Source organism: Crinia signifera, chromosome 19 (assembly GCF_055691185.1).
Source record: "Crinia signifera chromosome 19, ASM5569118v1, whole genome shotgun sequence".
NCBI lineage: Eukaryota > Metazoa > Chordata > Amphibia > Anura > Myobatrachidae > Crinia > Crinia signifera.
Window position 1 is genome coordinate 30,691,171 of NC_139226.1, and position 26,657 is coordinate 30,717,827.

At 46.5% G+C, this 26,657-nt stretch overlaps 1 protein-coding gene across 4 annotated transcripts in view; it reads left to right on the forward strand.

The window, feature by feature from the left end:
* Window positions 1-3,305: 3,305 nt before the first annotated feature.
* The window catches only part of LOC146042317 (MOB kinase activator 2-like), a 31,243-nt gene continuing 7,891 nt past the window's right edge, over window positions 3,306-26,657 (forward strand). The window contains exons 1-4 of one of the 4 annotated variants that reach the window (XM_083162278.1): window positions 3,306-3,521; window positions 13,512-13,602; window positions 16,266-16,420; window positions 23,348-23,441. In XM_083162278.1, the coding sequence (XP_083018404.1) occupies window positions 13,565-13,602; window positions 16,266-16,420; window positions 23,348-23,441 (287 nt within the window). In that variant the 5' untranslated portion in view covers window positions 3,306-3,521; window positions 13,512-13,564. Of the gene's footprint in view, window positions 3,522-13,324; window positions 13,425-13,511; window positions 13,603-16,265; window positions 16,421-23,347; window positions 23,442-26,657 lie in introns of those variants that run through there. The other 3 variants (XM_083162280.1, XM_083162279.1, XM_083162281.1) reach the window with 3 other exon arrangements.

The window sequence follows — 26,657 nt, forward strand, 5'->3', positions numbered from 1 at the left end:
GGGCAAGCCCAGCAGCTCCGTGAGCTACTGGCTATGCCCCCAACCCCCCTGGCTGCAGGAATAGACGCTGTGCAGGAATAGACGCAGTGTCTATTCTAGGGTGAGTGGGGTGTCTCCCAGCTGCCCCCCCTCCTTTACACATTTTTTTATTCTATACAATGACATCAAGGGGCCTTTGGGAGTGTGGGTGAGTCAATGTGATGTCATGGTGTCATGCTCCAGTCACGCAATGCTCCTCTGGGAACGTTTTGGATGGCCAGGATATCTGCTGAGCCCCAGACAGGTGCTTCATCCCCCACCTAACACCAGCTCAGTCAAAGGAAATGCGTGATTGGTCTCAATAGGTTACTGTGCAGTTACACACCCCAAATAACCCTGCATGTATATCTCTTTCAGGATTAACAAGTGTCGTAAAAGAAATGGGTTCAGAACAGGATGCAATTTACAGGTATTTATAGCTAATGGGCAGATGCAATAAAAAGACTTCCGCTCGTATAATTTATGTGCCGGGGTGGATTATAATAGTGCAAGGTGGGAAGATTGTCCACGGTGAGCCAGCACAGGGTTAAACAAAACTGATACCCCATTCAGACAGAAAACGAAATTATCTGGTGAAGCAGTACTACCTGGTAATTTTGTGAATAATACCATGTTCTCATTGCCTCCCTTGCAAATACCCGGGTTTTTGTTGCCAGGTTTTTGGCAGGGCATAGACTAGAGCATATCAGCTCTACAGACCCCATACTGCACCTTAGACCAGGGAAATTCCCGTGTCTGCCCCATTCACACTGCTTCCCCTGGTCTGCCTGCCAACAAGTGTGTGGAATCTAAGAGCAGCTTTGATTGGCTGTTGAAAAAGTATCTTTGATTGGCTGTTTAAAAAGCAGTTTTGAGCAATGCATTGAGCTTGCTTTTTTGCATCTTGTGAGAAAAACCCGGGTGTAGCCTGTTCACACTGCCATACACCAGTGTATTACCCAGGAATAATCCTGCAATAAACCTGTGTGTAATTCCTGGGGCATTACACCCGGGAATTTCACTCACACCCGTTCACACTGAGACAGGACACAGGAAATTACTGCTTGCCCTGGCAAAAACCCGGGTTTCTGCTGCAGTGAGAATGGGGTATTACACAGGTCCTTTTTTTGTGTGAAAGGGCACACCCGTGTTGTAAATCCCGTGTCTCCGACCCTGGTCAATTCCAGGGATTTATGACCCGTGTTGACCCTTTCACACAGACGAAATACCCCTGTTATACTAAGTTCTCACTGCAGGCAAATTCCCGGGGTCTAGCATGTAGACCCGGAAATTTGCCTTTTAACACAGGTTTTTCTGCAGTGTGAATGGGTCGCATACCCGGATCTCATACATGGGAAAAACCCTTCTTTTTACCCGTGTTTGAGATCCGAGTATGCAGACACGGGTTGACCCGTTTTCACTGCATAAAAACCCGTGTTAAAAGGCAAATTACCGGGTAGAACTTCTTCACCTGGGAATTTGCCTTGCAGTGAGAACAGGGGTCCGTCCCTGTAGTCCCCGGCATTTTCATGCTGGGTAAAAGCTGTGTATTTCCCACTCGCAGTGAAAACATGGCATTATTCAGCAAATTACCGGGTAGAAATTTTCAACCTGGTCATTTGTTGTTCTGTGTGAAGGGGGTCAGGCTGCTCCCGGCAAAATGACATGGCATTTGAAATGCCGTGTACTTGCCAGGATTTTCAGACTTTTCTGTCTGAAAGGGGTATTCCCTTCACAATGCCTTAATTTGGGATTTTTGTTGTTTATCAGTGACTACCTGCGTCACTGGCCACAATTGGCAGTGCCCTCTCTGGGGCAACTAATGGAACGATTATGTAAAAGTTGGCATTTTTTTTCTATTGGAAAATAAATATATATTTTTTCTATTGTTTAGGAAATGTATTTATTTATTTACTTTAAATTGAGCCGGCACTGGAAGTCCTAGCCCAGTCCTTGCTCAGTCCTCATTCAGTGCGTGCCAAGTCTCCTTGTCAGCGTGAGCTGCCCCAATAACAATTCCTATATATCAGCCTGAAGCAGATTTGCTCTAAGTTATGGAGAATCATTAATTTCAGACCATTTTGATGAATAGGCCACTGATACGGGATATGGTCAAAAGGTTGACATTCATGTTGACACCACAGTATTGACAAATATGATGTTGACATTGTTGAAATGTTGACAGATGTTTTGAGATTCTAAGCACTACCCATGCACCTGGTACTAACCCCCCTGCACTTGGTACTACCCCTGCTCCTGATAATACTCCTGCTTCCAGTATACTAGCCCCCCTGCGCCTTGTAATAACCATGTTCCTGATAATACCCCTGCTTCCAGTATACTAGCCCCCTGCACCTGGTACTACCCCAGCTCCTGATAATACCCCTGCGCTTGGTAATAACCATGTTCCTAATAATACCCCTGCACCTGGTACTACCCTTACACCTGGTACTAAGATTACATCTGGTACCTGCATGCACCTGGCACTACCCTTACACCTGGTACTAGTACTAGTACCCCTGCACCTGGTACTACCCTTACCCCTGGTACTAGTACCCCTGCACCTGGCACTACCCTTACACCTGGTACTAGTACCCCTGCACCTGGTACTAGTACCCCTGCACCTGGTACTACCCTTACACCTGGTACTAGTACCCCTGCACCTGGTACTACCCTTACACCTGGTACTAGTACCCCTGCACCTGGCACTACCCTTACACCTGGTACTAGTACCCCTGCACCTGGTAGTACCCTTACCCCTGGTACTAGTACCCCTGCACCTGGTACTACCCTTACACCTGGTACTAGTACCCCTGCACCTGGTACTACCCTTACACCTGGTACTAGTAACCCTGCATGCACCTGGCACTACCCTTACCCCTGGTACTACCCTTACACCTGGTACTAGTACCCCTGCACCTGGTACTACCCTTACACCTGGTACTAGTAACCCTGCATGCACCTGGCACTATCCTTACCCCTGGTACTACCATTATACCTGGTACTACCCTTACACCTGGTACTATTACCCCTGCATGCACCTGGCACTACCCTTACACCTGGTACTAGTACCCCTGCATGCACCTGGTACTACCCTTACACCTGGTACTAGTACCCCTGCATGCACCTGGCACTACCCCAGCAGCACATGCAGGATGGAGGAAGCCGCTGCTGCTGCGGGTGGAGGTGACATAATGACAATGCTTCCTCGGTTGCCATAGGACAGGCCCTCCCCTCCAGCCTGTGATTGGCCCGGGGGTGAGACCAGGCAGTGCGGGCAGGCCGGGCTGTGTGTGGCTGGGATGGGAAAGGGGGAGGACCGGGCTGGAACACGATCCGGTCGGGCAGGTTTTCTCCCTCTTTTGTCTGACACTGAGGCTGAGCTCCCGAGAAGCCGCAGAAGTTGCAGACTGAGCCAGTGCGTGCAGCGGGAAGCCCGGGGCACAGGAGGAGCAGGACACGGGGCACAGGAGGAGCAGGACACGGGGCACAGAGCACAGGAGGTGAGCACACACTGACTTCCCTGCCGCTGTCCCACACTGCGGGCCCTGTTCTATCCGGGGAAAGCTGCTCTCTAGCCTCATCCCTTGTACACAGCTGCTGTATGCTGGTCTGGGAGTGCTGGTGTATACTGGGAGTGCTGGTGTATACTGGGAGTGCTGGTGTATACTGGGAGTGCTGGTGTATACTGGGAGTGCTGGTGTATACATTTTGTGTACTTATGTGTGTGCTGGTGTATACCTTGTGTGCTGGTGTACGCCTTGTGTACTGGTGTGTGTGCTGGTGTACACCTTGTGTACTGGTGTGTGTGTGTGCGCTGGTGAACACCTTGTGTACTGGTGTGTGTGTGTGCTGGTGTACACCTTGTGTACTGGTGTGTGTGTGTGTGTGCTGGTGTACACCTTGTGTACTGGTGTGTGTGTGTGTGTGTGCTGGTGTACACCTTGTGTACTGGTGTGTGTGTGTGTGCTGGTGTACACCTTGTGTACTGGTGTGTGTGTGTGTGTGTGTGCTGGTGTACACCTTGTGTACTGGTGTGTGTGTGTGTGTGCTGGTGTACACCTTGTGTACTGGTGTGTGTGTGCTGGTGTACACCTTGTGTACTGGTGTGTGTGTGTGTGTGTGTGTGCTGGTGTACACCTTGTGTACTGGTGTGTGTGTGCTGGTGTACACCTTGTGTACTGGTGTGTGTGTGTGTGTGTGTGTGCTGGTGTACACCTTGTGTACTGGTGTGTGTGCTGGTGTACACCTTGTGTACTGGTGTGTGTGCTGGTGTACACCTTGTGTACTGGTGTGTGTGCTGGTGTACACCTTGTGTACTGGTGTGTGTGTGTGTGTGTGTGTGTGTGTGCTGGTGTACACCTTGTGTACTGGTGTGTGTGTGCTGGTGTACACCTTGTGTACTGGTGTGTGTGTGTGTGTGTGTGTGTGTGTGTGCTGGTGTACACCTTGTGTACTGGTGTGTGTGCTGGTGTACACCTTGTGTACTGGTGTGTGTGCTGGTGTACACCTTGTGTACTGGTGTGTGTGCTGGTGTACACCTTGTGTACTGGTGTGTGTGTGTGTGTGTGTGTGTGTGTGTGTGTGCTGGTGTACACCTTGTGTACTGGTGTGTGTGTGTGTGTGTGTGCTGGTGTACACCTTGTGTACTGGTGTGTGTGTGTGTGCTGGTGTACACCTTGTGTGCTGGTGTGTGTGTGCTGGTGTACGCCTTGTGTACTGGTCTATACCTTGTTTACATTTTATGTTGCAATGTATACTGTGTGGGTGTGTGCTGGTGTATACCTTGTGTACTGCATATGTTCTGGCATATAGTGTGTGTTGTACACTCTGTTTGTTAGTGAACCCTTTTGTGTGCTGTTGTGTAATACTTTGCGTGTACTGTATTGTGGTGTATAACATGGTTACTAGTGTATATTATAGTGTGTGCTGTGGCCCCTGACAGTGTAGTGCACAGCTGTAGCCTATTCCCAGTGTTGTACTGCACTATGGGATAGGTTGCTGCTCTGATGGAAAGATCACCCTTAAGGGCCCCTTACACTTGTGAGATTTTGTGAGATTTGAGTCAATTTATCTGACAAGATCTGCTGTGCCGTCTGACAAAATCTTATGTGCCTGATGTGTAGGACACAATCCACAATCCTGTGCCATTGGGTATAACCAAGAGATTGGAAGAGATTGAACCTCCTGCACATAGGATAAATCTTGAGTCAATCAGGTTCAATTTGTTGAGACAATAAGTTGACAAGTGTAAGGGTTACCCCCACCCTGACTCCAGATCCGCTTGTTCTCCCTTCCCATTATTACTCCAGCCACCCCTGAAAGTGTCTTTGGGTTTCTATGTTTATAACCGGACGCACTTTTGGCATAGTATGTGTGTATTCTATAGCTTTGTGGTGTTCGTAGGTGTGTGTACATAACATTTATTGTACCCGGTATGTACAGTCCTGCTGGGGGGGGTCAGTAAACTGTAGTAGGGCAAAATATTTTATGATCTGATGCAATTATTTCAGCTGGTAGATTGTCAGCTCTCCGGTCAAGGGACCTCATCTGTTCTTTTGTGTTCGCCTCTTGTATCCTTTTGTATTCTGATTCTCCAGCATACTGAGTACAAGTTCAGTATGTGACTGGCTGTTGTCACCCAATGATCTATCGTCCTGCGGTCTCCTCATACCAGCTGCATTTCTGAGCAGCCTCACCTGGTGACTCTCGGGCAGGTTGTAACAGGAAGCAGTGAGATGGATACGCCAGTGGCTGTCTGATTGGCATTCCATCCTTCATGCAGCACGTCTGTGCATGTGCCAGTCAGCCATCTGCTACGCCACCCGCGTGTGGGGACACTGTAGAGCGAGTGCACACAACCCTTCTGTGAAAACCATATTTTCATCCCTGGGAGAACAGCAGTAACTGTACACTCGTCGCTCTACGGGTGACTTCAATGTAGGCGTCCTATGAATTAGTCTCATGTCTGCGGAGATAGTAACGAGGTATTTTGTAACTTCCTTTGGCTGGAGTACAGAATTAGTTTACAGCAGCGGTCTTGGATAAACAATAATGACATATGCCGCGTAAGTCGCCCGGATATGTTGTGTTTACATGGGTATTGGCTGGCACTGTGCCATGTGATACGCTAGGGCATTGTATATATGTACCGCTGTAGTAATGGCTGAGTAGGGAGAGAACTCGTGCATGTCTTGTGTGTATTCACCTGGAAAATAACACGTCTCCTCGTGTGGTTCTGAGATACGGTCACTACAGTAGGTTGACACCTTAAATAGACCGACAGGGTTGGATGGTCGACAATAGCAAGGTTGTCCTGAGTTTGTTTATTTGAGCCTTCATGTTCCTACAGGAGGTATTTCATCCACTACGGCATGGTGGGATAATAAAATAGTGTGACGCGGTGCACTTAGACGTGTCCACAGGACAAAAACGTAAAAACTCACTTTGACCTTTGACTGTCGACCTTTTCATTGTCTACCTAATGCCTGTGTCGATCTAAGCCCTGCCAGCCTTTAGTGGTCCACCCAATGCATGTTCTTTCCTCTTATTGTGTATGTTGGTGGAGGTGACGAGTTGGAGGAGCAGATGACGCCACTGGCCAGCGCACCTATTTGTGGTGAACGCCTGTAGGTGTTGCAGGCTGCGTCTAGAGAGAGGGGAGGGGGGGGGGGGGCAGGTCTGCAATACTTTTTTTCCCACCTGGATGTGCAAAGCCTTGTGGGTATGGGCTATACCTATAAGCACCATCATACATGTTGTAATTGCATTGGGTTGAGGCCTAATACATGGGGCAAGTGGAGGTTTTCCAAAATATTCAATGCTGTGGAAACTCCGTAAACAGCTGGAAACGCTGCCTCATACCGATCAGTTGAGAGCTGCAACAAATGCAGCAATAGGTTCAACTTGCCAGATGGACATCGGGCTCGACAAATCAGTAATACTGTACCAACCAACCAGCTCCTATCTGTCATTTGTATAACAATGTGTAACATGGCAGTTAGGGGCTGAATGGTCCTTTTGATAAATTGCCTTTTTACTATGTACACCTAGCAGGTGCCAGTAGTGCCCTGCTTTTCCCTCTCTTCCCCACCCCGTTTCCTTTACTTAAAATGCTCATTTTCCCATAATTTAGCACCTTGATAGAAGGTGATTGAACCGGAGCAGTGGGGATAATTTGCCCGGGGGCCGAGTTTCATTGTGTTCCGCTTCCTTAACTTTTTAAAAAGTCACATGGGGATGACTGCTCGTCTTAATCCCAAATGCAAATGTTTGTACGCAGTCGTTAAACACGCAGCAGAACCCAACATGCAGAGTGCACGTATATTGCGACGATCCCTAGTCCTAGGGACTTTGATTGGCGCTTGCACAGCTCTTGGCCTCTCATGAGCTGTTACTCCAGGCAGTTCCACAAAGTACATTTTGTGCCTGGGAAATGTTTTCCCATTTATTAATGAACGGCAGCAGTGCAGTTGTACAGTGTTTCCCCGCACTGTCACATTACTTTCAAAGCTTAATGTGAAATTGTGTGGGCTGGACGTCAGACCTGGGAAACTGTGCCATTTACTACCCGACACCAGCCTGCGGAGAGTCCGCGATCGGGTATCCCTCGGCCTTTATCTCTAATGCTGGATTCTCTTGTTTTGTTATTTTGTTCCTGTGAGTTTGTTATTTTAACTTGCAAAGTAAACATCCCAGAATCCTTACAGTTAAGGATATTTACCCCTACAGAAAAGCTCCTTGCCACAGCGTCAGGTATGGCTCATTGAGTTGACCCATATAAGGTCGACATGGTTAAGATCGACAGGGTTATAGGTTAACAATGGCTAGGTCAACAGTCAAAAGGTCGACATGAGGTTTTTGTCCCGCATGCCGACATGGACACCGTCAAGGTGTCCCCTCACTGTGTTCCTGGCACTATTCTATTCTCCATCCGCACCCTAGTGGATGGTAGGGGATGAAATACTGCCTGTCAGCTCAAAAAATTTATAAACACCCCCCCCCTAAAAACTCATGTCACCATTTTGACTGTCGACCGAATGCTTGTCAACCTTCCAACCCTGTCGACCATCAGTGGTTGACCCAACGCATGTCGACTTAATGTGTCGGCCTTACGACCGTACAATCCCTCTAGGAAGCTATTTGCGCACTCAGTATTGGAGCTCTGCAACTACTGGGGAACTACAGTACAAATCCCAAAGTCTCAGGGCATGCTGGGGCTTACAGTTCCAAAATAGCCGCAGTGCTTCAGGTTGCCAAAACGCAGCAAGGTGTTATTTGGTGTGTGGACGCTGCTTATGGAAGAGGTCTTCACTACTTGCCCTAAAACCCGCAAGCAGAGTGTTCCCTATAAATAGGGTTAATACAGGGAAGTAAAGGACACCGCGTTATATTCCATGAGAGCCTGGACTTCTGTTTTCCGATGGTGCCAGTAATCATCCCCACAGTGGCCACTTCCTTATTCAATCATCAGTCTGATTTCTGCGTGATTGCATTGATGACATTGTACCGGCCCTGGTCGCAGGAAAGGAAGCGAATACGGATAGACGTCATTAGCTTGTCATGGAAACCTGTTATTTCCAACAATAATTGTAGTCGAGTGTCTTCTGGCATGCAAGTGGGTCCTTCTAATTGCATCTGATGCTACTGATATGTACTTAGCGTTAGGTGAGCTGCCCCGGTCAAGGCAAAATGGCGCTAATGCGTTCCTGTTTCCACATCCTGTGCACAGGTAATGGAACCGAGCACAGGCCTTCCCTTATGTCATTTACTAGACGGGCATGTTTGTATAGGCTTCTTCCTTTCCTCGGAAACAGTGGCGGCCTTCCTCCTACTTAAACTCATGGCCGACCAATGGGAGGCAGCAATACTGAACACTGTGCCACTGGACTGTCCCAATATAATAAATATTATTTATATAATACACACATTATAAAGCTTATTATAGATAATATCTGACTTCACATGTGCCCCCTACCCTAGTGACCGTTGTAATCTATTATCCATACCACATATACATGCTAGACTTACGCTCACTACCCCGCTTTCAGCTCGCTGCCCCCCCCCCCCCCCCCGGAATAGTGCGTGCCCAATGTATCCTGCGGGATTTCACAAATTCTACATGCATCCCATGCGATCTCTGGCTCCGATGCGCAAATCAGAATCTATGGATCCGCACATACAATTTGCCCACTTCTCACCCGATTTCTCGACCCGATGCGTCAAAATCGGGTGAAAAGTGCCCAAATCGTATAATTGTATGGGGGGCTTAAAGGTGCCCATACATGGTACATTTTGTATACCGAGCGAGGCGATGCGCTCTCCTATGCCTCGCACGGTACAAAAAGTAACTTTTTATTCCAAACTTGTCACAACTCAATGCAATGTACACCCGTCTGCATGCTGAGAGAGCCCCTGAATGCGGAACTGCTCTCAAGTCACTGGACGAGCAGGAACTGTGCTTTTTATTCTAGGTAAACATTGCTGACGTTCATAAGGTGTGAGAAGGGCGCAGAACACAAGGAGAGAAAGCAGAGTAAAGGCCTAAAATCATTGTGTCCTTGAAAGGTTATGTGCCAGTCCCCTGGACTACACTTATCTGATAACCTTTTCAGGCTGAATGAACTATTTAATTGATTGATCGGCTTTTCACGATAAACAGAATATTATCAGACACCCTTATCTTCAGTAAGTAGCGCACGCTCCTGTACATAACACAACACTACCTAGCAGCTAGGACTGGGCCTTTGCTATCATTTCCTAACATTTGCACAGAACAGAATACCTAGAAAATATAATATAGCAACAATAACCCTGTGTTATATAATAGAGGAGATATGTGTGTTTCTGTTCTACGCTACCGCACTGTAGGGTTATTTTTTTTAAACCCGTAAAAAAAAAAAAAAAAACTGGAAACCTTATCCACATTTTCCATTACACAGAATTTGCAACGTATTTTCCTCTTGATTATATGGCATGGTAATACGCAGTTTAGGGTTGACACGTTCTAGTTTGGGATTGATGGGGTACTCTGTCTGGTGTAGCCAGGAATTGCCTCAGATTCTGCAGAACCTCCTGGGAGTTGTATCTCTGGCTTCCATGTTTTAGAAAGACAAATGCCACCAGGCAGGAACTTGAATAAGTCCAGAAAGTGCACAGTATTTTTCCGCAGTACACAGTCCTATGCTAAAGTGCTATATTCTATCCCTGCAGCAAAGGCTGTATGTAGAATGAAATTAAAACGAACGAGGAGAAGGGACCAGAGGGGTTGGCATGCTCTGCTGCAGTTTTACTATTTGACCAGGCTAAAACGGATGCAGGGCATGCTGGGATGTGTAGTTTAACAGCTGGAGTGTCAAGGTTAGCCATCACGGAGTTAGACACACGGTTTTTAATTGTGTTTTACAAAGGTGTAGGTTATTTTATGTTATTGCTGCTGGATTGTTACCCCTCCAGTTCTGGTTGCTACATCTCTTCGCTTGTTTTATTTAGAAGGTTTGTTAAAAAAAGCAACAAAAATAAAGTCTGGTTCTACCACGAAAAACTGTTAGGTGGCACAAGCCTATGGCTAGCATTGCCTTTCATCCTAGCACCTTGACCTGGCTTCAGAATTAGTTGTGCCAGAGAAATAGTTGTAGACTTCATTTATTATTAACCAGTTAACCTCCAGTATATTTTTGGATTGTGGGAGAAAACTGGAGTCCCCTCTGGAAACCCACACAAACACCCTATGAAAACCCACTCACATAAGCACAGTAAGAATATACGGACTCCATGCAGTTGAGGCCATGGTGGGAATTGAACCCATGACTTCAGTGCTGTGAGGCAGTAATTCTAACCATTACACCATCCATCCCACCCAGTATCATATGTAACGCAATAGTCTCTTCTGCCTACTGATTTACATTGTTACATCATGAAAACATTCCACAAAAAAAACAAAGAAAATGACTTTTTTTTATTTTATTACCGATTTGGGCTCCATTGTTCCTTAGGCCATGCTATCTACCCAAATAAATGAGTGGATGTGTTACGTGGGATTTAATCTACGAATCCTCAAGAGAAACTTTAGTGTTTAGCCAATTTTGCTCGTAACTATCAAAATATCTTGCATTACCTTCAATTTTGGCAACATTGTCCCATTAGAAAATCCCTGGTGATGCTCTCCCCACCTTACAGCTGGACTTTACAGCTGCTCAGTGATCCGGGACAAGAGCGCATTTTATTATATATTGGTCGTTTTTTATTTATTTGGAGTGGAGTCATTCATAACAGAACAGGAGCGTGCACCCGGGGTGTTACTGTAATAGCTGGGGTACATACACTGGTGTACATACATAGTTAGTACATAATATATTGGTCGTTTTTTATTTATTTGGAGTGGAGTCATTCATAACAGAACAGGAGCGTGCACCCGGGGTGTTACTGTAATAGCTGGGGTATGTACATACACTGGTGTACATACATAGTTAGTACATTAGAGCATTTCAGATGATGTAGGCCTGGGGTAGCCAACTTCAGTCCTCGAGAGCTACCAACAGTGCATGTTTTCCAGATCTCCTCACAGAATCACAAGTGAAGTAATTAGCTCCATCTGTGTATCTTTTAAAATGTGTTAGTCAGTAATGAGTGCAGCTGTGCAGCAGCTAGGTTGTCTGGAAAATGTGAACTGTTGGTAGCTCTCGAGGGCTGGAGTTGGCTACCTCTGATGTAGGTCATGAGGTTGGTGGTTAGAAGCCGATTGGCTGATAAAGTAGATAGTGATAGAGTATCAGCCAATCCGCTTCTAAATGTCATGCTACAGCAGGCATTCCCAACCCCGGTTCCCAAGGCCAACCAACAGTGCAGGTTTTAGTGATATCCAGGCTTCAGTACAGGTGGTTATAAGTAACTGTGGAACGAATAAGTCACCTGTTCTCAAGCCTGGATATCACTAAAACCTGGACTATTCAGCTGGGCACACACTGGTAGATATATCTACAGACCGATCGGGCAGTGCGTTCTCCATACAAGCTGCCCGATCTGTCGGGGCTGACATCACAAATGGGCGAGCACATTTGTATGCACCCGCCCACTGAGCTGTCAATCACCAGCGGCTATACGGGCGGTCGGCAGATTGCCTGTACACGCAGCCAAATTCACCAGTATATATATCGGCATCGGCTGTGAAGAACGCCGTTCACAGATATATTGTTCGTACACACTGGCCGATGGTTCATCGATTATATCAGCCAGTGTGTACGCACCATTAGTGTGACTTGAGGACCGTGGTTGGGAATGCTTGTGCTGTGTTGGTTTTAAAAATGACAGTTAGGAGCTGATTGGCTGGTGCTTAATCACTCTCCACTTTATCGCTTTTTAAAGCTTAGTACATTTGGGGCTGTGCGAGAAGGCAAACGATGTACAGATCGCACCTTGTCCATACAAGGATGGTTCTCCTGTGTTCTACATTGCTTTATGTAAATGCAGGACGTATATACTTAACAACCTGTGCAGGCTTTGCATGTCAATAATAAATACCTTGCTAAGTATAGATCGCTTCCAAAGTCGTTTTTTCCACAGTATAGCCTTGTCCAGCTGACAGGCCACCAATATAGGTAATTCATTTATTTGTACATTGATAGTGGACATTATGGCGTGCAGTTCCAGCATGCTGGCAGCCTGATAAGGAATCCTGCTTTGCAAAAGCTGCTTCAGTCTGTTGGTTTCTGTAATCGCCGCATTCACATTCTTTCATTCCATAATTTAAAAACCAAACATCATTTTGTGTTTCCCATTATTCAGTAGAACTGCTGCACGTGAGCTGTAACCATGGCAGCCATCGGGAATCTCCTTCATTTGATAAGCTTCACTATGAATATCGTGGAATCTTATGCGTTTGGTCCTGGTCATGTGACCAGATTAGTCTCAGTTCCTGTTTTAGAAGTTTCTTCGTTTGCAGACATTTCTGATATTGTTATAGCATCTTATGCAGCGTCGTACTAGTCTCGGGCTTCGTAAAACCATAACCATGACTTCTGAGATGGCTTCCCAGCCTTTTTTCACAATACAGTTGACACACCAGCTGCCCAGAGGGTGCCACTCATCTGGGGGACAGAAACGGTATTCCTGAGGTTGCAGCCTATGCCAGGAACTAGCGCCACAGTTTTGTTCCAAATGTGCATTATTGTCTCATCTCTAATGCATCAAAAGTACTCTGGGCACTGGCATTGCATAGGTTACATGAGTTCATAGATCCTTCTGAATGGATATTGGTTTGGTGCGCAGATTATTCACACGTCAGACTAGTCCCATCCTGACCTGCGGTAACTGCTCGGTGTGTACCCGTGATGAGGTGTAGAGTTGCTGTCTAGGCAATCTACATAATAACAACAGGATATTCCGTTGCAGGCAGGGAAGAGTTTCAGGTTGGTAATTTGCATGCATTGTTCTCCAGGCGAGCTAAGACGACAGATAATATACCCGCTCAGTCTCCCTTGCATTCCCTTTCACAGATCTCAGAGCGGAAGGTGGAGAACGGCGCAGAACACCCAAACCAGGCGGCACAATGGTATTTCAAGCAGTCGGTAGACTACTGGGAAAACAGTACGTATTAGTAATCTGATTCTTTATACCCGTATCCCAGTTCTTTTCAAGAAAACCAGAGTCTGCTGGTTTAGAACATTAAACCAACGTTGTTGTTTTACAGCATGATATTAAAATGAATGTATGTTTCACTGTGATGATGGCATAGCAAAAACAGGGGCGAAACTTATTCCAAAAACAATAGCTTTATTTGGGACAAGATGGCTTCCCTTTCAGGTGGCACTATTTAAGTTACGTGGACGGTGCCCGGTCTGGATTCGACATTGGCTTTACACGACATATAAAATATCAACCGTACGTTTTGTTATTGTTAGGCTAAACAGTTGATATTCTGCTGTCGACTTTCTGGAGATGTCAACATTTTCACATATCTGTGAATCTTGCCATTTTTCCTGTTGACAGAACGCCCATGTTGATTATTCAGAATGTCAACATTAAGGACATACCGTTCCAGCTTTTTGGCACCAAAATGTTGACTGTTGGCATTCTGAGCATTGGCTGGTTCTACCACTTAGACAATAGACAAGGAAATAATTATTTCACAAACCCTTAAGCCACTTGTTTACAAACTATGGGGATGGTTTTAATGGATCTAGAAAAAAAGTATTTTAACCAATTATCCACGTTCGTTGTACATAGCATTGAACGCCATCTCCGTGGAAATCCTGTTCAGATTAAAGCGCAAATCTGCAGTAATCTATATATCGGAATAACAGACGCCATAGATATAAGTTTGTGGGACTGATAAAAGCTAATTGGTTCCTGGGGTTACTAGATATTTCGACTATTACACAATGGTGGTTGTTCAGACCCGGGCGATAATCGAACGATTGCACATCCTGCTTCCTTTTTTTTTATTGGCTGGCTGTTTGCAAGTTGATTGACAGGAAGCCGATGACTGGGGGCGGTAACCGGATTTTTTCTGAGGTTGTCAGGGAAAACTAAGTTGTGATGTTCATTTATTGTGTATTTTAGCGCAGAGTAAACAGTATATGATTTAAATATAAAACCTCAGCCATTCTATCTGTACAGTTGTGAGATTGTGACGTCACTGGCAAATAGTGACAGCATTAGGTGGCGCATTAATCCCTAATAAATGAATGTGGATTAAACACATGAGGGTCCGGGACAGAACTGAAATCTATATTTTTCTTTGTTGAATTTATTTTGTTCCTGATTGGTAGTCATTTGCCCCACCTCCTTTTCATACATACCCTCTGGGTGTTATAAAAGGGGGGAGTTATGAGGAGAAGAGCTAGGTGAACTTTGACTCTACAGACACCGTAAAGTGGGCAGAGGAACGCATGTGAGTCATGAGGACATCAGGGCCTTCTCTGCTCCCACCTCAGGGGTAGGTGAACGCACTTACTATAGAATTGCTTAGCCTCTTGCGTCTGATCTCGCCTTAAATTGGGAGTCTCCCGGGGTGTAGGCGGCAGTTGCTTAAGGAATAATTGTGATTACAGGGCACGGAGTTTAAATGTAAAACCACTTTCTAAACTGTATTTATTAGGAAAGGCTCCAAGAGGATCCTCCCAAAGCTTAATTGGAGATGTGGGAATAATTGCAGGAAGAGAAGTGCAAGGAGGATCTTTAAGTTGTGAAGCTGGAGGAAGGGGGGTGGCTTTGGTTTAGGGTGATGCTAGGACAGACACTGCTAGCACCTAGTCAGAGGTGTAACCTGTAATTTCCTGTGTTGTCCAAACCATTCATCAAATAGAATAATAGGCAGGTAACTTCCAAGCGGTGTTTGTTCATGTGATTTAAGGCGTATGTGGTATTGATGAATCTGATGTTCACTTTTACTGTTGATCGCTCCTTTGTACTGCCTGGCGTGTACCGACAAGATGCTTTTATGTGGTCTCCGGCCAGATGCTGACGGGTTGCTGATCGGTGTCTTTACAGAAGATGCGTTGTAGTCATGCAGACAAGAAAGAATAAAACCATACTCTTGACCAGTTATTTGGACTCATGGCCCTTTGTATATTTATTATATCGATATCCTGCTGGGTGTTAGCTGGGGGCCAGTGCTTTGTGTGAAGTGATGTTAATATTGCGTGCTCAGGGAGGCGGGGTCTCCTCCTATGGAGGCTTATGTAGCCAACATACCCTGGTGTATCGCAGCGAAGCACTGGCCAGACTCTCCGTGCAGTTTGGGCTGTTTGAGAAGCAGAATCTCCATATGCAGAAATGGGCGCTAAATTTGCGTATTAATGGCCTTTTCCACGTAAAAAGATGCCGATTTCCGGGTCAATGGGCGGTACTCATTCTGTGCCGATATTTCTGGCGGTGAAGATGGCGGCACTCGCCTAATCAGTTCCGCCATCACCGACAGCATTGAATGGTGTCGGATCCGACTTATTTTAAAGTCGGATCTGTTATGTCGGAAACGGCAGCGGATTGTCGAATTTGCGGGCGTTTTTCGATAATCTGCATCCGTTTTCACCCACGGACTTTCCGACACTCAGAAAATACATTTCTGACTGTCAAGTTCCTGCCAAACGGAACTAAAACGTTCCGACAGTCGGAATCCCATTTTGAAAACCCTTTTAGTAACTTTACCCGACTGTACTTGCTCTGCTTGGAATCCTTTCCTTTAAAATGATTACAATAAACTGAATTATGCAACTTTAAACCAACCAATCACGTTTTCTCTATTTCAGCAGCAATCGGATAAAAAAGAAGGCGGCAGCGGCAGACAGTGAGAAGTTGTACTTGGAGCCGCGATACACAGCCGCCCGGATCCTCGACGCCGATATCTTGATGCTGGTAGCGTTACCGAAAGGACTTAATGTGGAGGAGTGGCTGGCCAGCAATGGTGAGTACCACGTGATCTTTCATACGCCGGCCCGTGGCTGCTGCTGTCTGTTTTCTGCTGCGTTTGCCATAATTGTCTAGTATTGTTTAGGGATGACCATCGATGGTTTATGGCCGATGTCATAGACTTTTGCCATTGATAGGGGAAGAACCAGATGGTTTCCCTCCTTCGACACTCCACATAGCTCCTCCTCACACCCGTGAAGCCCCACCCCCACATTCTGATTGGCCATGGGGCTACAGTCAAAGAAAATGGATGATTATCCATAGGTAAAACTATTGATGGTTATCCATCACATTTTTTACTATCGATGGTTGGATCCAGTATCGCCATCGATGGCTGCCATCCTTAGTATTGTTCTGCATGCCAGTCACATTTCGGCCCCCTAGTCTGTTCTCCTGGAAGGGGAAGTCTGGTGGTACAAAGTAGAGGGCAGTTGGTGATTGTGTGGTTTACACGCCATTGTCTCCATGGGGGAACTGTAGAAGGAGGATTTTGTCTTTGTGGCCGTGGAATCTCCGTTTCTACTTGGAAGATCTGTAATGATCCCATAATTGGTCTGATCTTTTCTGTACACTACGTGGAGGGTTGAGCGTAATCCTGTCCTGTACGTAATGATGTCCTTTTATTTTCTATGAAACCTTGTTAAAGTGGCTACAGATTTAATGGAAAGCAGCATTTGTTTCTGATCTTGCACTAGTATTTGGCTTTGCGGTACTTATATGTTAGCCCGGCACCCGGCTACGCTACGCTGACAACGTAGCTTTGGCTACGTTATCAGCGTAGTCATTGCTGGGCAGACGGGGTCGGGGATTGTGCGGCAGCCGGGCAGACGTGGGTGGGGGGGGTTAACTTACATTGTCCAGGCGGCAGGGCTGGTGGCGGGGAATCAGAGGCGACCAGGCGGGGGCGAAACCTGTAGGTGGCGGGGAGCAATGGAGGTGATTTAGCGTAGTCACTGCTAGTGGAGCATCACATGGTTTCCCAGCTCCCCCAGCGGCACTACGCTAATAGCGTACATGCTGGCCTGTCATGGTGGCCGGGACTGCGGGGAGCCAAGTGCCGGAGCCGCCGGGATGGTAAGTATCACACACGCACTTACACAATCATATGCCCACTATCCACGTCATAACCCCAGTGTCCACGTGGGCGTGGAGTTAATCTTAGAAAGTGTGGCGAGCCCGAAGCGTGGCGAGGGGACGCGTATTTACGACCCCTCGCGGGACTCGCCACGCTTCGGGATTAGCGGCTCGCTGCGCTCGCCACACTTTCTAGAATTGACTCCACGCCCACGTGGGCACTGGGGTTATGACGTGGATAGTGGGCATATAATCCTTTATGTGTTAGCAGGGCTCCAGTAACGTAATTTGCATAATTTACAGCATTTGCGTAAGTTCCGTAGTTTAGGTAGCCAGCATAGTGGTGTATTGGTATTCTCAATACACCACTACACAAACTGCATAACGTGCGCCCAACTAACCTATAAGTACCGGTTTTGCTTCATTTTTATTATAAGTCGGCATATTTTAGCTGTATTGCCCGGATGACTCAGTAGCCGGTTCTGGCTCGCTGGGCTTTCATACGCGTTTCTGCGCTGTTGCTGTCCACGCGTGGCTCCTGAGAGAGGGAATGCACCGTCTCCAGTGGGTAGTATGCAGGATGCGCAGATAAGTGCAGGCATCTCTGTGGAAACAGGTTCTCACCACATAACTACCTGCATTGTGGCGTAACAATGGCCCTGCAGCCCAAAGCGGTGGCTTGGTGGAGCCGGCACTGTCTCTTTAGATTCCAATGAATTATTATTCAGAAATGGTGTGTTTCTCTAATTTCATTGTAGCTTTCTAAAAATACATGCAAAAAAGTGCACAGAGACAGTGATGATCTGGAAATTATAGGGCAGGTGTATTAAGCCTGGTGAAGCGATGAAGCAGAAGCTGATAATACAGCAGCCAATCGGCTCCTAGCTGTCAAGTTAGAGGTTGGATTTAAAATATGACAGATAGCAGCTGATTGGCTGCTGCGTTTTCACCTTCCACTTCACCAGGCTTCATATATCTGCCCCATGATCTTAGATCTGTCTCTCCACAGCGTAAAAGCAAAATGTGCACCTCCTAAACGAGGCGCGGCAAACTTATTAGGTTGGCATTCTAATGTGTGCGACCTGGCACCTGAGTGTAGGCAGCCGTCTAGAGGAATGACTATAAGGGCCAGATGTATGAAGCTTGAAGAGTGATAAAATGGAGAGTGATAAACCACCAGCCAATCGGCTCCTGTCTGCCATGTTACAGGCTGTGTTTGAAAAGTAACAGGTAGGAGCTGATTGGTTGGTGGTTTATCACTCTCCGGGTTATCACTTTTCAGGCTTAGTACATCTCGCCCTAAGAGAGTTATTATGGACTTGGGTGGCGATTTCGTTCCTCTGCTTCGCTGCTTGAGTATTTTTGGTTCGCATCCCCATAGGTCCTAATATTTTAGCATATGACCATATCCCTGTATGGTAATGTTATCGTGCCTGCTGATCTGGCTGGCCTGTGTCTGCCATTACTTTGCTCACCCCCTGCTTTGTATTTAGTCTCCCAGAAGGACTGTTCGCTTACTCGGCACACACGCCGTTCTTCCTGCTGCTGTGTAAGATCGCAAAACAAATATCTTGTAAATGAAAACACAATTTAAAACTAAAGATGATTGTGAAGAGTATGTTCCAGAATGGATTATTTGTTATTGGGTCCCCATTGCATTGAATAGGGAGGCGATGCACGTTGGATGGGTTGCAGGTGCTCTTGGAACATCAGGTCCTGTTTATCATGCAGTGTGAAGAATGTGTGTGTGTGTGTGTGTGTGTGTGTGTGTTTTTTCCTCATTGTGGTATGTGGATGAGTACAGCACTCTACATAATTCTCACATACCAAGTGCCTGAGTAGAATGTCAGAGTGTGTACAGTATGTGTGTTGTTGTAACCCAGAGATTTGAGCTGTCACGTTTCTCCTGCCTATTGATCCAGGAACAATGTAAAGAAAATGTCAAAGGTATGAGCAACAGGTGGTTGTAGAGCTGCTGTGGAACTACAAGGCCCGGCCTGCCTTTGTGCCAGCTTCTGCCTCTGTGGATTATCCGCTACGGTGGAACCTGTCACATTCCCTCATATAACTCTTACCTTTGTAGTGGTCAGGGGCCTTCTGCTTCCGCCTGCTTGTCTCTGGCTGGCCGCTTCTTCCATGCTGCCCGACATGGTGCCTCCCCTCTGGCTCTCTCCACCTCCCAAGGCCATAATCCAGGTGGTGCTGCCATGCGTGTTCCCTCTAGAAGCAGGCGCACAGTAATTCCTGGAGTGTGGATTGACTGTCACCTTATTGCTGACTGACTTTGTCGCCAAATTTTAATTAGTCTACCTATTAAATCCTCTCCTGGAAATGATGCCGGCATATAAGGTCTCATTTTCTAGCTACGGTGGCCTTACACTGGGCCTTTTGTGTACCAGACGGGATGTATTAATATACATCGCCGCCCTTCGCATGGAAGCCACCGCGATGCTGCCGCATATGTACTAACATATGCGGCCAGCATCGGGTTGCGGTGACGTAGACCCTCGCGATACCTGTGATGTGGTCTGCGGGGGTCTGTCACCTCCCGGCGGCTGCCAGCGTCCCCCTGCGTCTCCTCCTCCCCCCTGAAGCCGGATGTCCTCCTGGCTGTGACACCAGGGGGAGGAGGAGATCAAGGGAGGGGGGGGGGGGGGGCGTGGACGGCGAAAGAAGCCCATAGGCTTCTATAGGGTATCGCCACCCTGCTTAGCGAAAACGGGGTGGATGGGTATTGATACATAGGAAAATGCGGTAAAACAGGTGTTTTACCGCATTTTCCCTTTAGTACATCCCGCCCGTTGTGTTTGTGCCCATGACCACTGCTTGATGAACCATTTGTGACCCTGCAACCCTGACTGTTCCCTTTGATTCTGTACCTCACCACCTTTCCACCTACTGTCCCAGCTAGTGACGTCAGGGGTTAGTAGACTGTGGGCTCTGGGCAGTGAAGGCCATTCCACCTGGCGACAGCTAACACCAAATCCGCCCTGCCAGTCTGCCACAACACAGAGACAAAAGTTCTATCTCCCAGGCCCCGATGGAACTTGTAGTTCCACAGATTGCCTCCATCTGCTCGGTCCTGATTTAACTCCACATAAATGCTTGCTCCTGATCATTTGCTAAAAATGTCTGTTTTTGCTTCGGCGGACACATCTGTAACTGCTGAGAGCACTGTACTGTGGCGTTTCCCAGCTACTGCTGGAACTGGCGCTGAATTGCCATGTGTCAACACGTCGACGTAAGACATTGGATGTGAATTATGGCTGGGAACAGTCTTCCGTCCAAGATTCATATGTAGCTGTGGAAACCGTTGCAGCGCCTATCATATGAGTTAGATTTGTGGTTGGGACAGATTCATTTTACCTCAGTGAGCCAACACCCACGGATTATGGTATTCAAGTGCCCACTTCCATCAGCGACCAGCCTGTACTAAATACATGTAGACATTTTATTCAACAGCGTTCGGATGAGTGAGGTCCTATTGGAGTTGTTTCGGTAATAAACCACAGATGTACAGTGACTCGCTTTCGACCAATCCAAATTGCTCCTGTCGCTTTTATTTGCGAACGGAGCATGCTAAAAGCTTGGCAGGGCATGCTGTAATGTGTAGTCCAACAGCATCTGGAGGGGCGCTCAATGCCCACCCCTTCTCTAGAGTGCTCATAGGTGATTGGTTGCAGAGGGCTTCTTCATTCTAAGGGGGTTATTTTGGTTCACTCCTTCTGGCAAATTCCTTCTTAGATTGACAAAACCATGTGCACTGCAGGTGGGGCAGATGTTACTTGTGCAGAGAGAATTAGATTTGGGTGGGGATTTACTTCAAAGTGATATCTATATTGCAGTGTAAAAATAAAGCAGTCAGTATTTACCCTGCACAGAAACAAAATTACTCACCCAAATCTAATTCTCTCTGCACATTTTACATCTGCCCCACCTGCAGTGCACATGGTTTTGTCCATCTAAGAATGAATTTGCCAGAAAACTAGAATAAGGCTCTAAATGTAGAAACCATCTTATGGTATAGAAAGAATATATATAGGTGAGGTGAAGTACCGCAAACTGACCACTAGAAAATTACTCCTTTGTGTGCTTAAAAATTTCATAACAGGAAATGAAAGCAATTTTTGCACGGACACTGATCAGTTTCATAATTGCTGGATATGGAGAGAGGGAGTTGTGAAGACAGATTGGAGATGGGAGCAGATAGGGACTGGGGTTTGGGCGGAGAGCTTGTGGGCTAAAAACTGTCACAGCTCAAAGTGAAAGCACATAGCAGGGCTTTTAACTAGTTGTTTATATTGACGCTGAAGCCGTTTGCTGTCGAACCTGTCCAGTAAAAAGGAAATGGCAAATAATAATGGGATGGGCTTTTTCAATATGGATGGTGTTCATTGACGTAACCTAGTTCCTACCGTGCGTGTTGAACGTGTTGATCGCAGTCAGGTCGGTGTTGCGGTGTAACGAGCCTCCTCTGGGTCACCGGCCGTTCCATCTTTGCTGGGCGCTCGGTTAGAAGATGGGCCTTCTTTCACAGCCCACGGCGGCAGCATCTGGTGCTCATTTTGCTGCTGAGGTTTTCTGCAGACAGAAGGATTGCTGGATCCAATTTCCCTTTTCTCCTCCAGATCCCCGACCACAAACTCTGTCCTCACAACTCCCTCTTTCATAGCCCGTGCTCGCTGCCACTTGTGTATCACAAGGGTTAGACATAATATAGAGCCATAGTCCCTATGAACCGTCCATGTCTAAAAATAGATGGCGCCTGGCGTCGGGGCCACATTAACCCCTTAGTTTGCCGCTATGTGTCCTCTGCAGTTCTCAGTGTGTACAGTGTGTTTCCTTGGAAGCTGTAACTGATCTAGAACCCCCCAGCCACTGTGTTTGGAAGTTAAATAAAAAAAAATAAACTGCCCATTTTTCAGCGTTTTTTTACTGGAACTCCACAAAAATAAGTAACTTGCCATGAATGGTTGGAGAGTGCATCCACCATCGCAATTCTAATCTGCCTGGAAAGCTGCGTAGCTCGCAGCCTACCGAGCAGTTGTGGCCCTGCCCCGCCAAACCCCCCCCGCTACGGACTCCCCCTTTTAATATGGGAGGGAGATGTGTTACGAGGACACACACCCTCGTATGTCTCCACTGCAGGAGAACGATTTCACTTGCCCTCGTAAAGTGGAGACTGACTTTTATATTTGTGGCTGCCGGAGCAAAGACAGGGTGGGCGGCTGGCCTCTGACAGCTGCCCACCCCACGGCTGCATTTGTGTGGGAACTCCCAGCATTTCCATGGGGACACCCATGAAACGCTGGGCTTTCCCATGTCTGACCGCCGCCAGCGCCCCCGTCCAGCCCTCCACTGTGTGAGCGGCAAGCCGACTGTGCAGGTCGTGGAAGGCGCCCGCACATGCCCATATGAGAATATATGCGCATGCTCAGGGTAGAAACATCTGTCCACAGTGCGAACACGCCGGGGACCGAATGAACTAGAATTGGCCCCTACATGAAATGCATTCCTAATATCCCATATCATAAAGTAACTGTGTACCTGGCCACACCATGCTGCAAGGCAAGGAGAGCAGATGCATGTATTAGTATTATGCATGCATGGTAAATACGAGCTGCTTTTGCATGTAGCCCACAGGAGAACAGTGGTACTGCGCAATTGTTTATAACTGCAGTATAAGAACAGATTAGAAACCTTGGTTTTATTTATTAAGGTGGCTGCAGCAGTGCCGAGGACCTAAACAATAACTTTCTGCCTAGACCATATAGATATAAACACCAAACTAGCAATATAAGGCCTCCTGTCTACCGCTATTTACACTCTTTTTACCCTTGTTTTCCAGCATCTGCCTTCTACAACCATGTCAGTCTCATGTACGGATCCATCTCCGAGTTCTGCACCATAACAACTTGTCCCACCATGAGGGCCTGGTCAACGTGAGTATCCCACAGATTTTTTATTTATTTATTAATATTATTATTATTATGATTATTATGTTAAGACTAAAGACACAGTGCCATGACTTCCTAAGGGCACCCCTGGTGGTTTTCCACGTTCTTGTTACTTGTGGTGTACATTTGAGTGGTCTGAACCACTGCAGTAAATTCACACACACACACACACAACAGAGATACAGGGCATTGTGGAAGGCTGGACCAGATCAGCGGTATTAAAACTGCCTAGCATCAGCGAAGACTACACAAACTCCTCCCCTAACAATACTATAGGACAAGAGAAAACAATAACTAACCTTCTCAATCTTAAAGGACCGACCACTCCAACACATTAAAGAGGCAATACACAGAGAAACACCTCATGGTTTAATCTTCATTCCTATTGAGAGGTCTCAATAGGAATGAAGATTAGATTTGTTGGTCTGTGTTCTTTTAAAACAGACCAACAAGAAAAAAAATAGATTTATCTTTAGTTCCAGAGAACTAAAAAAGTGCAAATGTCATACCACTGCACAAAAGTGGAAGCAAGGAAGAAGCCAGTAGCTACAGACCAATAAGCCTGACATCAGTAGTAGGGAAATGTTACTAAACAAGTCGTGGAATATCTTATCAGACAGTTTACAGGATCCCAAACAGCATGGATTTACTGGGGGGAGATCATGTCAATCAAATCGTAATTCTTTTTTTTTTCTTTACTTCGTGATCAAGGAGGGGGGGGGGGGGATGTAGCATATCTGGCATTTAGTAAGGCATTTGATGCAGTTCCATTTCGTAGACTGCTAAATAAAAGCAGGAGCATGGGATTGGATTACAAAATAGTTAAATGGATAAAAACCTGGTTGCAGGATAGGAAACAGACCGGTGTAGTTGTAGTGGAGTGCATTATATAGCTGGAAATGTTATCAATGGTGTACACCAGGGATCTGTACTTGGACAGGTGCTCTTTAATATCTGTTAATGACATTGCAAATGGTATGAAAGGGAAAGTATTCCTTTTTTCAGATGACACAAAGATATGCAACAGGGTAGACACACCAGGAGGGGTAAAACAAATGATTGATTGATCTAGGTAGACTTGATGTACGGTCAAGAATGTGGCAACTTCAGGTGAATGCTCAAAACTTGCTAAATCATGCACTTGGGTCTGAAGAACCAAAGGCTAAATATAGTATATGGGGTACTATAGTACAAAGTGGTTCTGGTTCATAGATCTACAGTGTCAATAGGTCAACATTAAAAAAGTAGACACATGACCAGGTCGACCATGAGTTTTTCATGATTTTTTTTTTTTTTCTTTCTGTAAACTGGCTTTCAGAGGCAGCTGGTGGGACGTTTTGGGGCCCTGTAGTGAGAGAAGCCAAAAGCTGAGTACACACTATACGATTCCCCGCACCGCAGATCTCGTTCCGTGATGTCACCTGGCCCCCGCTGAACATGCAGTCCTTGACGATAGTCAAAATTTGACTGCATGATCAGGCCGGACCACGCATCGTTATCAGTTTAGTGCGTACGGTACTTATGTATTAACTGGGCTCCCATGTTAAATGCACCCCATTTTTTCATACCCCTACTATCCAACTACGCATGGAGTTGATTTTATATAGTGTGGCGAGCGCAGCGAGCCACCGTGCCCGAAGCATGGCGAGCCCCGCGAGGGGACGCGGTCTCATAAGAAAAACGGGAGCCCAGATATTACATAAGTACCGTGCGTACTCAATATATATCGTTATTGGTCAAATTGTTTAAAAAATACCTTCAAGTGTTTGTTTCTTAACAGGGCCCCTAATCCGCTTTTCTATAACTGTGCGCGCTCTGGCCCCTGAGCGGTCTATCAGCAGACGTTACATTATATATGAAGGACGTCAGTGCCCTCTGTCACAGATGATATACTCTGTACATCAGCACACAGGCAGTGTGGGTGCTTAGCAGAGTATCTCATATCTGTGTCTGTAGTGCACTGTAATGGGAATCTAGCGTAAGAATTGCTTGGTCCGCACTATGATTTCTGCCTGAGAACCCGTGGGAAACTGCTAGGCTTGCAGATATGTCCTTGTACAGTGTTTACAGGAGTACAGCCGGGTAGCACTGCAGCGATGGACAGTCTGCTTTAGCTGGGCGGCCACATGTCCTGGCTAGGGCTCCTTTCCCTGGGTCATTTATTGATGACTCTCAATGCCACCAATACGATCAGTCAATTATTAACCTGCTTTCAAGGCTGTGTAGTCGCCTCTCCTGGGGCTCTGACGTCGTAGTATGGGGGGGGGTGGGGGGTGGACTAGTGTTATAGAGAAGGAAGTTGTGTTTCCCCCCTCGTCCCCTGTGATATTAATGTTCTGCAGGAGAACACGTGTGCCTGCACTGCCATTGTGCGTATGGAATTTGGGCTGCACCTTGATGGAGAACAATCCTTTCACCACTTGGCACGGAGCCTGGTTTGGTGGAGGGTGGATCATAAAATGTCTTTGCTAAATTTAGCTGGATCGTATGTGGGTTGTTTATTGAGTCAACACAGACGTTGTAAAGAGATTGCGACACTGTGAATCTTTCACTTCTTTTAAATCAAAAATATATCCTTTCTTTTTTTTTTTTTGCTTGATTTTTTTCTTTTTTTTTTTGTTAGGGTTCAGTAAAAGCTGCTGCACTGTAACTGGTCACCGAGTTCCAAGTTGGGCGCTCGCGTGTCTCTCGTTTTCTGCTGTTACTTACGAAGCCAAATCTATTGTGCAATAGAAGCCTTTATTGCACTTCAAATCACAGCTTTGATCTTCTTCATTTTAAGCTATTTAATAATGACCGAAGACGGAAAAAGTGTTATTTTTTGTACTGAAGTAGATCATAGTTTATTAATTTGACTTATTACGATTTCTATATTCAAAAGAACATAGTAGGATCCCAAGATCGGCACATTATGCGGCTACAAACGGGGCGATTTCAGACCATTTTCTAAGATATCTCACTAGATCGTTTCAAAAATGCCCCTACATCGCTCCTTGTGTAGAGGCCATTGAGATGCGCAGCCCGTGCGTCACTCTCGGCCGGGTGACTAAGATCCTGCATGCTGGATAAATATAGTCAGATCGCCGGTCAGGGCCAGTGCTCTCACCGGAGAACACTGCCCCTGACAGATCGTTCAGCAGCACATCGCTGTGCTATGCTGAGCGATCTAGCACGGTTTCTTCTGCTTCAGCACATCATTAA